The 15,590-nt window shown below is 56.3% G+C and overlaps 1 protein-coding gene across 5 annotated transcripts in view; it reads right to left on the reverse strand.

Moving 5' to 3' along the window:
* Window positions 1-15,590, reverse strand: part of KIF21B (kinesin family member 21B) — a 54,187-nt gene that overhangs the window by 15,707 nt on the left and 22,890 nt on the right. For 4 of the 5 annotated variants that reach the window (XM_032288682.1, XM_032288680.1, XM_032288681.1 and 1 more), the window contains exons 10-26: window positions 15,210-15,273; window positions 14,887-15,105; window positions 14,390-14,471; window positions 13,893-14,010; window positions 12,924-13,115; window positions 10,758-10,957; window positions 6,958-7,065; window positions 6,347-6,415; window positions 5,606-5,838; window positions 5,264-5,411; window positions 4,839-5,033; window positions 4,644-4,745; window positions 3,305-3,470; window positions 3,034-3,085; window positions 2,859-2,916; window positions 1,529-1,734; window positions 1,377-1,451 (exon numbers count right to left, since the gene is read on the reverse strand). In XM_032288682.1, coding sequence (XP_032144573.1) covers window positions 1,377-1,451; window positions 1,529-1,734; window positions 2,859-2,916; window positions 3,034-3,085; window positions 3,305-3,470; window positions 4,644-4,745; window positions 4,839-5,033; window positions 5,264-5,411; window positions 5,606-5,838; window positions 6,347-6,415; window positions 6,958-7,065; window positions 10,758-10,957; window positions 12,924-13,115; window positions 13,893-14,010; window positions 14,390-14,471; window positions 14,887-15,105; window positions 15,210-15,273 — 2,287 coding nt within the window. Of the gene's footprint in view, window positions 1-1,376; window positions 1,452-1,528; window positions 1,735-2,858; window positions 2,917-3,033; window positions 3,086-3,304; window positions 3,471-4,643; window positions 4,746-4,838; window positions 5,034-5,263; window positions 5,412-5,605; window positions 5,839-6,346; window positions 6,416-6,957; window positions 7,066-10,757; window positions 10,958-12,923; window positions 13,116-13,892; window positions 14,044-14,389; window positions 14,472-14,886; window positions 15,106-15,209; window positions 15,274-15,590 lie in introns of all 5 variants that reach the window. The other variant, XM_032288679.1, reaches the window with a different exon arrangement.

The following is a 15,590-nucleotide window of genomic DNA, read 5'->3' on the forward strand; positions in this document are numbered from 1 at the left end:
ACGGAGGGCAGCCTGTTAGTGACCATCCCTGTCCACAGGCCCGCACTTGGTGCTGGGCTTCCACCTTCTGTCAGGGCTGTGAGGCCCGCGGGGCAGGGCCGGCTGTGCAGTATTCTCAGAGCTCAACCCCCAGCTAAGCTCCTGGATGCTGTCTTTAAGCATCGATCCTCATCATTCACAGATTCCATATTTGGGAAGTCACCTATTCGTTAAAATGTACTTGTGGCCAGGTGCGGTGGCTCATGCCTGTAATCCCAGTAAATTGAAAGGCCTTGGTGGGAGGATTGCTTGAACTTAGGAGTTCGAGACCAGCCTGGGCAACAAGGTGAGACCTCAATTCCACAAGTAAAGTAATTATGCAGGCATGGTGGTGTATACCTGTAGTCCCAGCTATTTGAGAGGCTGAAACAGGAGGATCGCTTGAGCCTGGGAGGCGGAGACTGCAGTGACATGATCAGGGTCACTGCACTCCAGCCTGGGTGATGGAGTGAGACCCTATCTCCAAAAAGAAAACAATCCTCCTGCCCCCCACTAAGGCAGGTGGCAAGAGACCATCTATAGCCCTTGCTTTCCCACTATCTAGCTGCACGCCACCAAACTTCTTGCTCTGTGGGCCTGGCCCGCATGCAGGTGACCAGCTGGGGACTTCCCTGCCATTCTGCATTGATCTCTTTTTTCCTTGGAATTTCTAATCTCCTCTCACACAATAAGGCCTTAAAAAGACCTGAAAGCTCCCCAGAACCCATGGTCATGAAAAAGGGCTGAAGCACATCAGTGTAATGACCAATCCAAGCCACTCCAAAGCCCTCTGTGTTGGGTGCACAGCAGCCGTTTCCAGCATCTGGCTTGGCTATGCGGTTTGCGGTATGTTACAGAGATTACATTTCTTTTTCTTTTCTTTTTTCTTTCTTTCGGAGACAGAGTCTCTGTCACCCAGGCTGCAGTGCAGTGGCACAATCTCGGCTCACAGCAATCTCTGCCTCCCAGGTTCAAATCATTCTCATGCCTCAGTCTCCCGAGTAGCTGGGATTACAAGCATGCACCACTATGCCTGGACAATTTCTATATTTTTAGTAGAGATGATGGTTCACCATATTGGCCAGGCTGGTCTTGAACTCCTAGGCACAAGTGATCTGGCCATCTCAGCCTCCCAAAGTGCTAGGATTACAGGTGTGGGCCTTCATGCCTGGCCCATTTCTTGAGTCCACACCTGACAGGGTGGGGAAGGGACCACTGGGTGAAGCCGAATGGTTCAGGCAAGCTGGCCCAGCTTACACCACACAAGGTAATCTACAGAGCAGAACATCACAGCCTCTCATGTACCCAAGGACTAGACTGGTGGTGACTCCAGAGCGGATTCTAGAACATGTTCTCACCTAATGGGCTGCCCTCGGTCGTAGGACTTCCTTCTCGTCAGCGGGGATGTCTCTGTGCCTCGAGACTGCCTGGGGCTGGAACAGAAGAGTCCAGTGAGGCCCAGACGCAAATCTACCCCCACCCCAATCCACATTCCTGCTCCCGTCCTTACAAAGTGCTGCCCCGGGTAGGCAGGCTGACAGTGCGAGACACCTTGTCCCGGTAATAAGGGTCTCGGACGGAGAAGCCCACGCCATCCTCTTTGATCTCCACAAGGGAGGCCAGGGACTTGGTGATGTTCTTGGTGGAGATATCCAGTGGGGGCCCCAGGCACTCGGCCGACACAGCTTTCATTTGGGCAGACAGCTTGGGCTCGCTCTGGGAAAGAAAGAACAGAGTGGATCCACTTGCCCAAATGGCACGGCACATAAAGGGAAGCCAGGGGAAATCCTACTTTTTTTTTTTTTTTGAGACAGGGCCTTAAAAAAAGTGGAGTACAGTGGTGCAAAATGGGTCACTGCGGCCTCAACTTCCCAGGCTCATGTTATCCCTCCACCTTAGCCTCCCCAGCAGCTGAGACTACAGGCACGTGCCACCACCCCTGGCTAATTTTAAATTTTTTTCTGTAGAGATGGGGTCTCGCCATGTTGTCCAGGCTAGTCTTGAAATCCTGGGCTCACAAAATCCTCTTGCCTCAGACTCCCAAAGTGCCAGGATGACAGGGTAAGCCACTGCACCCGGCCCGCCCAGAAATTCTAACAAGATAAATGGTGCTATCTTGGCCTAAGGTAGGGGACCCGATGGAAGGACCCAGGCAGACATCACCTGTGCTCCACGGCGAAACTCTCAGGGTCTTTGGAGCATCCAGAGAAACTGAAATTGTTTCACTGCCCTTAGTTGGATTACGTAAACACAGAATGCCCAGCCTGACTTCTCTGCTGCTCACCAGCTCATCAGTTTACCCCAAAACCATGCATAATTTGCTATTCCCAGTCTGCAGTGTTCTCCCTCCTTGTCTCCTTAATAAGCCCTATGTCTTGGTTCAGTCTAGTGAAACTGATCCCTTGATGTTAGGTAAACTTCCTCATTGCTGATTCTCCTATGGTTGAATCAACTGTGTGTATGTAAGGTAACCAGACATTTCGAGTTAGGTTTTGACCGAGCGTGTGGGGCAGAATTGCTGGGGGGTGGGGGGAGGTGATGTTTTTGAATGCAGGGACCCTGGTTCTGGTGCTGTTGCTGGCAGGGTGGCCACAGAGGCTAGCGGTGACTCCAGCCACTTCCCCCTCCTTCCACCCACCTCAGAAGAAATGGGCTGTAACAAGTTACATATCTGAACAACCCTGAATTCCAGGCTAAATTTTCTTGGCACCTCCAACCCAGCTGGGGACAATCTTGTGTTGTGGCTGAGGGTGGAGCAGTGCCACAGTAAGTGGGAAACGGGCTGTGGGGAGGCGGGCCCTGCTGCATCCACTGCCTGCTTGCCTGCCGGCGGGGCTCACCTTGAACTTGAAATCATCATGGCTGGTAGAGCCTTTCATGGTGAACGACTGGGAGAAGCTGAGGAAGAAGCAGAGAGAGTTCAGGAGGTTCAGCCCTGGGACCTATGGCAACTCCTCCCACCAGCCCCAGGCACCTGCTGTGAGCCAGCCTCTCACTGCCAGCTCGCAAACTCACCTCCCCTCAGAGAACTCTGAGATCTCCTCATCTGTGCTGGCATAGCCGTTTTCTGTGGGAAGGAAGGAGGGAGAGAAAGAGGGTGAGAGGCCCCGTTCAAGAGTGGGAGAGGGAAGATGTCTCCCTCCCGCATGTCACCCGCTGCAATCAGACCGGGGCTCCTGGTAGGGGCTGGGGGTGGTTCTGGGGAAGTGAGGGCCTCCTGGGGGTCCGAGCCCAAGAGCACTGGAATGCCGAGGAGCTGGCAGCGTCCGCCCACCCTTACCCATACCCTGCTGCACGTTGTAGATGAGGGCCTGCAGCTCGGGGTGCGCCTCGGCCTTCTCACGCAGGGCGTCCAGGAGCAGGTGGTTCTGGGAGGACCCCGCCATGTCTGTCTGCCTCAGTCGGCCCTCCAGCAGCCGGATCTGGGCTTCCTTTTGTGCCACCTGCAGCCCCTGGGGGCAGGGAACAAAGCCTGGAGTTACCCCTCCTGGTCTGGGATTGGGGGTTCTCCATGTTGCATAACCTCTACCCCTCAAGATACCTTGGAGGGCTCCCTTCCAGCTCCCAGCATCACCCATGTACCTGGCACACACCTGAGAGAACTCCCAGCCCCCTCAGCTCCCACATACACACATCAGGGAAGCTCACCTCAGGACACACCCTATTATGGGCCAGGTTATGTCCCCCCAAAACTCATATTCGAAGCCCTAGCCCCATTACCTCAGAATATGACTATTTGCAGATAGGGCCTTTAAAGAGGTGACTGGGGTCATACAGGTGGGCCCTACTTCAATATGACATCCTCATAAGAAGGGGAGATTTGGACACAGACAGGCACAGAGCGAAGACCATATGAGGATGCAGGGAGAAGACAGGCCCCAGGAGAAACCATCCCTGCCAACACCTTGACCTTGGGCTTCCCACCCTCCAGAACCATGACAAAATAAACCTCTTGTTTGAGGCTCCCAGACCGGTACTTCGTTATGGTGGTCCTGGCAAACTCAGAGAGTCCCCAGACATGAAGCAGAGCTGGAAGAAGCTCAGTGGAGCCGGGGGAGGGGTCAGGTGGCAGAGTCTCCCACCTCCTTCCAGCCTTACACAGATGCATGCCATGTAGGGCCTGTCCCCAGAGACCACAGGCCCCAGGAGGCAAGGAGGCACATCCTCTGGTTAGCTCTCTGTCAAGGAGAGAGGAGAGGAGCCCAAGAAACGCCAAGGAACACCTGACACTCTGCTGTGAGCCCCCAGGTGGGATGTGGTCTATCTGTCTGTCCTTCTCCTGCTCCCACATACACACACTTTTCCCTCTACCTCCAACGGAACCAAGCCCAGCACGGCTTTGAACACCTGTGCCAGACACCCCAGGTCAACTCTAACAGAGGCTCTGCTGTGTGTCAGGTGCCAGGCCACGTGCCCCTCCACCCCCCAGCATCTCATTCAAGCCACGCCACAAGCTACAAGCTTGGTATGGTCATCTTCTCAGCTTCACAGCTGTGGTGTGGGCGGTGAGGAGGTTGGGCGGCTTGTCCCAGCCTGTGAGTGATGCAGGTGAGGAGGAGCCAGGCCCCCGGGCTTCACACTAGGGTATGCCACGGGCATCTGTGCCCATGGAGCTTCCAGCTTACCTTGTCAATGGATGCCTTGAGGAAGTTGTCTAGCAGGAGGCGGGCTTCGGCCAGGGAGCAGGAGCTGATGACCACGGATGTGTCTGTGGAGTCCAGCTCCTCCTAGGACCGGGAGGCAGAGAGCCCTGTCACCTGGGGCTGCCCCTGCCACCCACCCCGCCCGCTTCCGCCCACCAGGCCCAGCCCTGCGGACACCTTGGTCTCCTCCAGCTGCACGATGGTGGCCTGGCAGTCAGTGATGCTGTCGTTGATGTAGTCGATGTTGGCTGCCAGCACCTCGATCTCCTCGGCCAGCTCCTGCAGCCCCTTCTCCTCCTCGGGGCTCTCAGCCTGCAGCCGCTCCCGCTTCCTCCTCAGGGCCTCCTGCAGGAGGAACAGCTCCTCCCTTTTCTGGGGTCAGGAGATGATTGCGATGGAGGAGTGGTCTCAGGTAGCTGCCTAGCCCTGCCCACAGCTCCCACCACAGGCTGGTCCGTGAGGTTCCCCCAGCACCTCTGAATTCCAGGCACAATGAGCAGAGGGAGTCGGGGACGGGGAAAGGTCTGAAGAGCCGGAGAAGTTGGAGGTGACAGAGGACAGGCAGAATGGTGGGATGGGAGAGAAGGGGGAGGAGGGCTCACCTTGATGAGCCGCTCCATGTCGGCCTCCAGGTTGACAATGGTCATTCTCTGCATGACAATGTCAATGATCCGCCGCTCTAGGGACTGCCACTTGAGCCTCGCCGCCTTACTGAAGCTCTGGCTGGCCCCCTTCTTCTGGAACTTCTTTCTGAAAGATATAGGCAAAGGGGATTGGATGGGACTCCTTTTAACCTCTGCAGCACCACTGAGCTCCCTCCCTGGAGTTGACAGTCATGGGAACCCGGAGCACTCTCCAGAGCTTCCCTCTCCCTCACCCAGGTCCTGCTGCATATTCTCACCCCCTCTGCCTGCACAGGCCAGGGTACTGCCAGTCCACCTTACCGGGCAGGACGGGTGCCATTGACACTAGGCACAGGGTGGTCCCCCAAGAAGTGGTTGATTTTGCGGTTCCACTGGCGCACGATGCTGGAGACAGAGCGGGCCCCTGATTCAGCCTCAGATGAGGTGGTGCTGGCCGACACCTCGGCCCCAGAGTCCAACATGGGTGGCTTCAGTCCTGCACGCCCTGCCACCCGCTCAGACATGGGCTTGGCCAGGCGCCTCAGTGCAGAAACCTGGGGCAGCGGGGAGAAAAGAGGGAGCTGGTGAGCAGGGTGGCCTGGAGCCACACAGAAGGGCCCAGGTTGGGGTACCAGGCAGCAAGAACACAGAGGCTGCTCTGTGCTGGCCCGGGCTTGGGCTGCAAAAGGGCCAAGGGGTCTCTGTGTGATGTGACATGAACACAAAAGAGGCTGTCACCTTCTTTTTTTTTTTAATGCACAGCTCAGGCATTTGGGAACGAAGCCTGCAGTCTACCCTGCAGCCTGAGCTCTTGTTGAGAAAAGTCCATCTAATAGGCTGGACACAATCTGGACACCGACTATGCCTGCTGAATGGAGGGAGGGAGAGCCAGGGTCACAGGCAGGGCTTGCTTCCCCTCCCTGCCAGCTCTGGCAGAACTGGGAAATACCACCTTTATTCCACTGCCAGGAAGTCGGAGGCATAAAAAAGAAGGCAAGCAACGTACGCACGCACACCCACATGTGCAGGAGCAGGGCCTCACCAGCCCACGAGTAAGCTCACCTCCTGGGTCTTCCTCCTTAGGACCATCTCCTGCTGCCGCTTCTGGGACTCCAGAGCTCGAATCTGAAACTGTGGGAGACAGAAGAGGGCTAGAGTCCATGCTCAGGCACCTTGGCCCCCTCTGTCTGTACATGGGCTGGCCAGCTCTGTAGTTAAAAGCCTGGGCTTCAGGGTGATTTTCATGTAGCCAAACTCTTGATAAAGTGGGACCCAGAGTTGAGCTGCCCTCCCCAGTGGTTGCAGTGAAGTCTCCTTTCTCCACAAGGGCAATTTCCTTAGCCTCTTCTTCCCTCCAGTGGGGAGGAATCCTGGCATGGAGGGCTTGGCCCTATTGGGCTTCTCTGCAGGGCCTGAAGCTGCAAATTTCTGGCTTGCTGGTCACCTTGGGCAAGCTCCAGGGCTCAAGTCCCTCCTCTTAATATGTGGGGGTAGGGCCGGAAGCCACAGGGTCTGCTCTTCCTGACAGGCAGCACTGTCCTCCAAGCACGGCCATTACCACTTAGGACAGTGGAGACTGAGGCCTGCTTGGTCAGGAGGGGCAACCAGCTGTACCAGGAGGCTGGGAGAGCTAGGGCCAAAGGCTCCTGGGAGGCCCAAGGGCCACCCCTCACCTCCTGTCGCCGCTGCTCCTTCTTGAGCTGCGCGATCTCCCGGTTCCTCTTGGTCTCCACTAGCCGCCGCCGCTGCTGCTCCTCACGCATCTGCTTCATCAGGGCCACCTGGGATGGACAGAGGTGCTGGTGCTGAGACAGGGCTAGGAAGCAGCTGGCCCACACTCTCCAGGGAGGGGCCAGCTCTGAGGACAGGGGCAGGGATAGTGGTGAGCCAGGCAACACTGGCTCAGGGCTGGGGTTCTGAAGTGAGGGGTTCCACCTCCCACTCCTCCATAGGAGCTGAAGCCACCTGGGCGACCTGCCAAAAGGAGTGGCCTCAGAGCCAGCCTGGCAGTGCAGGTGCCCGCTCTGCAGGACCCAACCATGGCTCTCCCTGCTCAGAATGCCACAGCCCCTGGTGGCCCCCACCCACAGCCACTGTCCTGTGTCTGGCCATTCCAGAACTGGCCTGGGTTGCTGGAGGCAGGTAATCCTCTCCCCTCCTGAAGGCAGAGCTGCAGACAGGCCTGAAGTGAAGGTCAGGGCCCCCATGGCCAGGCTCACAGTGACAGAAATAAAAACCACCACTATTTACTGAGATCTGGCTGCATGCCAGGCACCCTCCTCATGACAATCATAAGAGAGGCATTATCGTTCCTGTTTTATAAACAAGGAAATGAGCCTCAGAGAGACAAAGGGACTTACGGTCATAAAACTAGTAATGGATGGCCGTATTCCGATAACAAATCATTGCTTCTCAATCTGGCTCTTCCTGCAGTCCCAAGGATGGCTCCATGGGAGGTCAGCAAAGCTAGGGACCCCAGAGTTGTTGGAAATGTAGCCAAAGGCGCAGACAGCACCATTAGTGTGGCCGGGGGTGACCCAATGTGCTGGGGAGCCACTGACGTGGGGCCCTGTGGCATCCGTTCCCTATTCCTGGTGCCCAGAACATAGAAGTGTAATGAACACAGGGCTTTGGACACCTTCCAAGAGACAGGGGCATGAGAAACAAACGACAGTCAATCCTTCCTCTGCCACTGAAGCCTCGGACACTACCAGGAATGTCACCAATCTGCCCTGACCTCAGAACAGTCAAGAAAGGAAATAGGCCAAGCACAGTGGCTCACACCTGTAACCCCAGCACAAGCACTTTGGAGGCTGAGGTGGAAGGACTGCTTGATTCTAGGAGATCAAGATCAGTCTGGGCAACACAGTGAGACTCTGTCTCCACCAAAAACAATGCAAAAACTAGCCCGGTATGGTGGTGTGTGCCCATAGTCCCAGCTACTCAGGAGGCTGAGGTGGGAGGACTGCTTAAGTCCAGGAGGTTGGGGCTGCAATGAGCTATGTTAATGCCACTGCACTCCAGCCAGGGCAACAGAGCAAGACTGTCTTTTTTTAAAAAAAAAAAAAAAAAAAAAAAAAAGAAAGAGGAAATGGCATGAGAGAGCAGGGCTAATGGCTAGCAGGGTTGGCTTCTCTCTGGGAGGGTAGGAGGGCAGGCAGGGTCTGTTGGGGTGGATATGCAGAGAAGAGGAGGGATTGCCTGCTGCTGGGGCTTTGGGGTCCAGAATGTGTGTTCTCTGACAGGACTGGAAGAACAAGTCAGTTCTTGTTCCCTGGCTAAAAGTGGACCTGAAAACTCCAGCATCCCAGGAGCTGTGTGCAAACCCAAGGTGTCACGTATCTTCCGGGGTCAGGAGCTTAAGGCTTCCTGGGGAGGTGTTATGTCTTCCTGGTCAAAGTTCCATCCACATGACTTTGCATGTGTGGTCAAGCTCCATGGTGGCTACCACAGAGGCAAAGGTCTCAGAACAGATGAGCACATTCTAGGCACACGACAAGCAGAAACAGGCCAGAGTGCCCAAGACCCGCATTCTCTGCAGGTTTAGGGTGGAAGGCATTGTGGCCTCTCCCTGGGAGACCCTGTGGCTTCAGGCCCCACCCTGGTTCCATTCTGTGAATCGCTGGGGCCCTGCAGCTGAACAGCCATGGGAGGACTCTGGGGCACTGGCTCTCATGGCTTCTGGTTTGAATCCTCGGCTCTGTCCCTCCAACAGAAAACCTGGGCCCCTCCTGGGATGACCCAAGGGTGTTCCTTTCTGCTTCTAGCTCTGGGTTCATAAGAGCAAAGTCATGTGGACAGAGCCGGGCACCTGGCTGAAGGAGCTCAGCAATCCGGAGACGGAAATACAGGTCTACACATGAGCCTTCTGTCTGTCAGATGCATCTTGGCATTATATTATCTGTCAGGCTTCAGAGCCATAGGGATCTTCCCTCATGAGGCTCTACAGGGCCTCCGCAGCTGAGATGTGAGCTGGCCAGGACAGGGTGGGATACCCTGCAGAGACATGAGCCGGAAACCGCCAGAAGACAGAGTGGGGTTGCACACAGGTGAACCCAAAAGTGCTACAGAAGCTGCTGCAGAATGTGCAGGCCCCTGGCGGGAGTGCTGCTTCAGCCCGGGGATAACCAAGGCCCATCAGTCCCTCCCTCTAAACCATCAGCGGGTGTCTGGGGCCCTGGTGATCTGGGTATTTGAGTCCATACTTGAATCTCAAGTCCCCACAGGGTGTATACACTGAAGGAAATGGTAAAAATGGGCTCTCTGGGACCAGCCCAGGCCAAGCAGGTCTGAGCATAGCAAGGCAGGGCCTTCTCTACTCTGCTCAGGTTGATGAAGCCTCTGGACCTACAGCTCAGGCTTGGGGACAGAGCCTGCCCAGGTGAGGTGGCTGGGCCTCAGTGACAGCTGTGGGTCCACCTCTTCTCAGAATTGACATCACTGCACTGCCTCTCTCCTCTGCACACGGAGTCAGCCATGAGGGTGTGGCTACCAACGGCTCCTAGATGCCCCATCAGCCCCAAGCACTGGGGAGCACCCCTTTCCTACATCTCTGTCCCCAAGGCCGGTCCTTCACAGCATGCTGCGGCTGCCACCAGTGCCCAGGGCCTAGCCCAGGGCTGTGGAGAGCAGGGCTCCACTGATGGCTGAGGGTCAGAGCAGGCAAGAATGTAGGATTGTGAGGGCCCAGGGGGAGGGAGGACTGAAAGGGAGCAGGGATCTGCTGAGCCCCAGGCAGGAGCCAGAACACACCAGACACTGAAACACAAGACCTGAGTCCCCGAAGCCAGAAGCTCAGGGGCCGACCCCGGGCCCCAGAGACTAGAGCACTCTGAGTGGTGGCAAAGTAGAAAAGGGAGGCCTTGTGCCACCCGAAACACATAGTGGTTAGGAGGCAGAGAACCAAGTTCAAATCCCAGTGCTATCTCTTGGGAGCTGGGATTAGCTTCTCTGAGCCTCACTTTCTCATTCACAAAGGAAGAATAATAGGACTCCTCTCATGAGGCTCTTCTAGGGACTGAATGTGATCCTGTGTGTGAGATGACTAGCCCGGAGCCTGGCCATAGTAAACGTTCAAACGATGGTAACTGTTACTAATATCATTCGGGGCCAGGGGTGCCCCACGTGAGGGGCCTCATGTGCGCTTCGTGCAGACCCGAAGCGAGTGTGCCGCGGCCTCCCCTATAGGAGGCAGCACCGAGTGGGGTCCCCGAGATCCTCGCCTGCCTGAACACAACCCCATGCAGCCCCCATCTCTGCACACTGGCCCCACTACTGGGTGGGTTGTTTCACCTTGGACGATGCTCTCAGCTAAGAGGACCATATCCAGGGCCAAGACGGGGTGAAACTAGGCAATGCTGTGTGCCGAGAAGAGAATCCACACTTGATGGCAATGATTATTTTTACCACGGTGAGTGGATTCCAAGGTGTCACATGCACTCCAGCCCGCACTCCTCGCACCCTCAGCCCCTACCTTGGCCTTCTTCATCTCAGCCACCTCAGCCTGCAGCTTCTTCAGCTCCCTCTCGTAGCGTGACTGGTTCTTGAGCAGCCGGGCGTGCTCCTTCTGGGCAGCCTGCAGCTTCTGCAGGTCCCGGTTCATCTCCCGCAGCCTCTTCTCATAGTCTGCCTTGATCTTGTTGGCCTTCTCCTCCGTGTAGCACTCCATGGTGCCTGAGAGCAACCAGAGGCAGCTGTTGGTGCTGGGTCCCCAAGGGCTCCCACTAAACATAGGGTCATCAAGGGGGAATGTAGGAGCCTCTGTTCCAGTCTCACTGCATGACCTCGGGCAAGTCACACCCTCTGAGCCTGTTGCCTCATTTGAATGATGCCCAAGGCCCCTTCCTGCTCTGACATCCTATTGGAATGTGCAGGGGTGTTTTTGTGTTGAGATCTCCGAGCCCCTGGTCCCCAGCTTCCCACGAGGGTCCTGTAGTTCACTCATCCTGGCTGGTTCTGACCCATGATCCAGTATTGGAGGAAAGGGCTGGGGCCCGTGGGAAGAGGAAAGAGTTGGCAAGAGAAGACAGAGTGGTGTGGGCCAGGGCAGAAGGAATAAGCTGATTCTCCACTCTCACCCTCTCCTTCCTGAACTACCAACAGACATCTCCAACTTACAGGTACAAGACCCAACTCCTCATTTCCACCCCTGCCCCACCTCAGTACACAGCATCACCTCCTTCCAGAAGCTCACACCCTGAGGCGTCCTTGGCTCCCCTCTCCCCCACACACACCTCCCAGCAATCAGCAAAGCCTTCTACCTCAACCTGCAAAATACACCCAGAGTCTGATTTCTCACCGCCCCCTGACTTCTCACCACCTCTCCTACGGTCTTGGTAACCGTTTCCTAAGTGGTCTTCAGCTTCCACTTTCATCCCCCCAGTGCAGCAGCCGGGGTCATCTTTTAAAAACGCTTTGACATTCTGCATCACGTAGCTCTCTTGAAACGACACACATCCCATCTCCCTCAGAGTATAAGGCAATGTACTCCCTCAGTGTACAATGATATGATGTGGCCCCACGTGTCTTCTCTGGCCTGTCCCCTCTCACTGTGCTCCAGCCATCCTGGGCCCCTCGTCATTCTGCCAACATGCCAGGCACATGGCAGCTTTATGGCCTTGGCATCTTCTGTTCCCTCTGCCTGGGACGCGCTTCCCCTGGCTGGTTCAGCTCCAGCACTCTCTCGCCTCCTGCAAGTCTTTGCTCAAATGTCACCTTCCCAGTGAAGTCTTCCACGACCATCTTTAAAAAACACCAACTCGCTCTTCAGCAGTTCCTGTTCCCCTTCCTGGCTACATTTTTTTCATACTTATCGCCATCGAACATGCTATAGAGTCTGCTTTTTTGGTTATGCCCGTCTTTCCCCACTAGAATGTACGCTCCATGAGAGCGGGGATTTTGCCCACTCCAATACCTCTAGTACTAGAAAAATGTCTGCACTATTAGACATATTCAACATGTGATTGCTGAGTAAGTAAATCAATGAACGAACAAATAGAAAATGGAATGAATGGGCTGAAGAGCAGCATGAGGAAGGTACAATGGGAGAAGGTTTATAAACAGGTCCAAAGAAAAAGACTCAAGGAACTGAATGCAGGAGGAAAGGCTGCGAGTGTCACGTTCCCGTGCCTAGGTATATGAAGAATCCTGGCCGGACGCAGTGGCTCATACTTGTAATCCCAGCACTTTGGGAGGCCAAGGAGGGTGGATCATGAGGTCAGGAGTTTGAGACCATCTTGGCCAACGTGGTGAAACCCCCGTTTCTACTAAAAAATACAAAAACTAGCCAGGTGTGATGGCGCATGCTGGTAGTCCCAGCTACTCGGGAGGCTGAGGCGGGAGAATCACTTGAACCTGGGAGGCGGAGGTTGCAGTGAGCTAAGATTGTGCCACTGCACTCCAGGCTGGGTGACAGACAAAAAAAAAAAAAAGAGGGGGAAAAAGAGAGAAACCCATAAATCGGTAAAAAAAAAAAAAAAAAAAAAAAAAAAAAAATCAATTATGTTTCATAGGAACTAGGCTCGCAAGTCCCTTGCCTAGAAGGCCAGGACAGCCCCAACAAGCCAGTTGCTGTTGACAGAGGAGGGGCTCATGGGAAAGGGAGGGAATGGATGGGGTGGGGGTGTGGCGCTGGCCTTACTGAGGTTCTGCAGCACGCGGTCTCGCTCCAGCTGCGTATCCCGGATCTTGTTCTGCAGCAGAATCAGCTTTTCCTCGTACTGGTGCTTGAGCGTCTGTAGCCGCCGCTGGCTGTTCTCCAGCTCGTCGATGAGCTTCTGCTTGATCTCGATTTCGCACGTCAGGTCGGCCAGGTCCGCCTGGAAGTTCACCTCTACGGGGGCACAGCCAGGCTCAGCCCAGCAACAGGGCAAGGGGCAAAATGGGGGGCAGATGCGCCAGTCCTGGGCGCTGGGACTCTCCTTTGGTCAGCCATGACCAATCAGTGACCAGAGGCTGGGCAAAATGATAAATCCCAACGCAGGTAGAATGTGGCCAGAAGGAGCAACACATGTAAAGAGCAGTCCCCGAAAGACAAGGCGGGGCTCAGGAGCTAGTGGGGGTCTACATATCCTTCCCAGCCCAGCCGCGCCCAAGGCCAACATTCACCTGCCGTAGATGACATGGGACCAGCTTGGGTGGAGGAAGGTGGGGCGACTAAGAGCACTTTGCGCGCCCAGGGCTAGCGCTGGCAGCAGGCAGGGCTTAAGGGGCAGCGTCTCCATTTAGAGGAGAGGGCTTTGGCACCAGTCAGGCCTACGTTCACGTTCGCTCTGCATGGACCGCACTGGGAAGGTCACTAAACCCCTGTGAGCTGTTCTTCGGTGGTAATATAGGGACGCTCATCACACCTATGCACACAGTTGCAGTGAAGACTGAAAGAACCAACCCATGCCAAGGGTTAAGGTGAGCCCAGTGCATGGCACCTATGAATGACCAGGAAGGGTTTACTGCCATCACCATGATGACTGCTGTTGTCATTGTTTCATGCCTGGGAGTTCTGGGGCTTGGACACCATTATCTTAGAGAGCTCTAGCAGGGCCTGACCCACCCCCAGGCACTGGCGGCCAGGCATTGCATTCCCCACAGCCCACAGCCCAGGCCCACACACCCTTCTCCTCGGGGTCTGAGTCTGAGTCCACCAGGCTCTCTTCACTGCCCGAGTCCTCATCTTCATCCTCGCGCCCTTCCTCCTCCTCACAGCCACTCTCGTCTCGCTCTTCCTCCTCCTGGGCACCAAGCACCATTGAAGTGGGCGTGGCCTCAGAGAGGGGAGCCCAGAAGCAGAGGTGCGTCCTGACACAGTGCCTCAGGTGTGTCAGGAGGGTGGGGATTGGGACAGGCCACAGCAGAGCCCCCTGCCCACCCCCCGACTCCTGGAAGAGCACCACCTCCCCCAACACCCTGGAGGAATTCCTCTGGGAGGGCCTCCCTGCCTACATCATCCATTTGGGATGAGGTGGGGGCCTAGGGGAGGGAGATCACCATGGTAACCAGTCAGTGATATAAGGAAGTACAAGGATCAACTGGATGCAGACCCAGCCACCTCCCTCACTCTGTACAAGGATGTGGGGGGGGTCCCCCAACCCCAGCAGCCGTGCTCCTTACCTCCTCTGCCTCATTCTCATCCGTCTCCTCACTGTTGTCCTGATGGAGTTTTGCCCTCTTCTTGAATGCTTCCTTCTCAGGGCTGCTCAGGGAGCACGGGGAGGCTGGATTAGGAAGGCTACCCTGCCTTGGGTACACATGCGGGGCAGGAGCACAGGAAGGCTCTCACCAGAGGGCGGGGAGGGCGCTAGCGCCTACTCTGCAGAGAACCCCACTACTCTTCCCCAGGGCCACCCAGAACTGACCTTGGCTCAGCTCAGTCTTTCCTCTCCTTGGGGGAAAGCATATGGCATGGGAGAATGTGGGGGAAGAGGGCTGTCCAAAAGGCTGAGCAAGTCTGAGCCATGAATTCCCAAGCAATACTGAGGCAGCCCCTGGGGCTGGGGGAGTGGGGGTTCCCTCCTAAACACGGGTGGGCAGCAGTCCTCCTGGGGGCTGGGCAGTGTCCACCGGGGCGGTCTGAGGGCTCTCGGGGACGGGGACTGCACTCCACTAACCTCTTCCTCCGCTGCCTGACCTCCTTCTTCTTTAGCCGCTCCAGGTCCTGCTTGGCCCTGCGGATCACCTCCGAGGCATCCTCCATGGAGCTGGCCGGGCTGCCCCCAAGGGTCGGGGCAGCCGGAGAAGCACCCAGGGAGTACGGGCTCCGAGCGGAGGCCCGTGAGAGGCTGCGGCGCAGCGACTCGTTCATGGCTTCACTCTCCAGGAGCTTCGTCCTGCGCAGGAAGAGCGAGTGGGCGGGGCCGGGTAAGCCACCAATGCCCTTGGCCTCACCTTTGCGGGGTGGGGGCAGGCTGCACACCTGCCGCAGCTCACTCACCGCAGCTCCTCGATCTCCCGGATGTAGTTCTGGATGAGTGCACCAATGGCCTCATTGCCGTCGCCTGGAGTGGGAGGCGGGGAAGGAGGGTGCGATAAAGACAGACAGACCGGGTACGGTGGCTCACACCTGTGATCCCAGCACTTTGGGAGGCTGAGGTGGGCGGATCACCTGAGGTCAGGAGTTCGAGACCAGCCTGACCAACATGGAAAAACCCTGTCTCTACTAAAAATACAAAATTAGCCAGGTGTGGCGATGCATGCCTGTAATCCCAGCTACTTGGGAGGCTGAGGCAGGGGAATCGCTTGAACCCGGGAGGCGGAGGCCGCAGAGAACCAAGATCACACCATTGCACTCCAGCCTGGGCAACAAGAGCAAAAC

The sequence above is a fragment of the Sapajus apella genome, unplaced genomic scaffold (genome assembly GCF_009761245.1).
Source record: "Sapajus apella isolate SASKATOON/1434 unplaced genomic scaffold, GSC_monkey_1.0 scaffold22, whole genome shotgun sequence".
NCBI classification, from domain to species: Eukaryota; Metazoa; Chordata; class Mammalia; order Primates; family Cebidae; genus Sapajus; species Sapajus apella.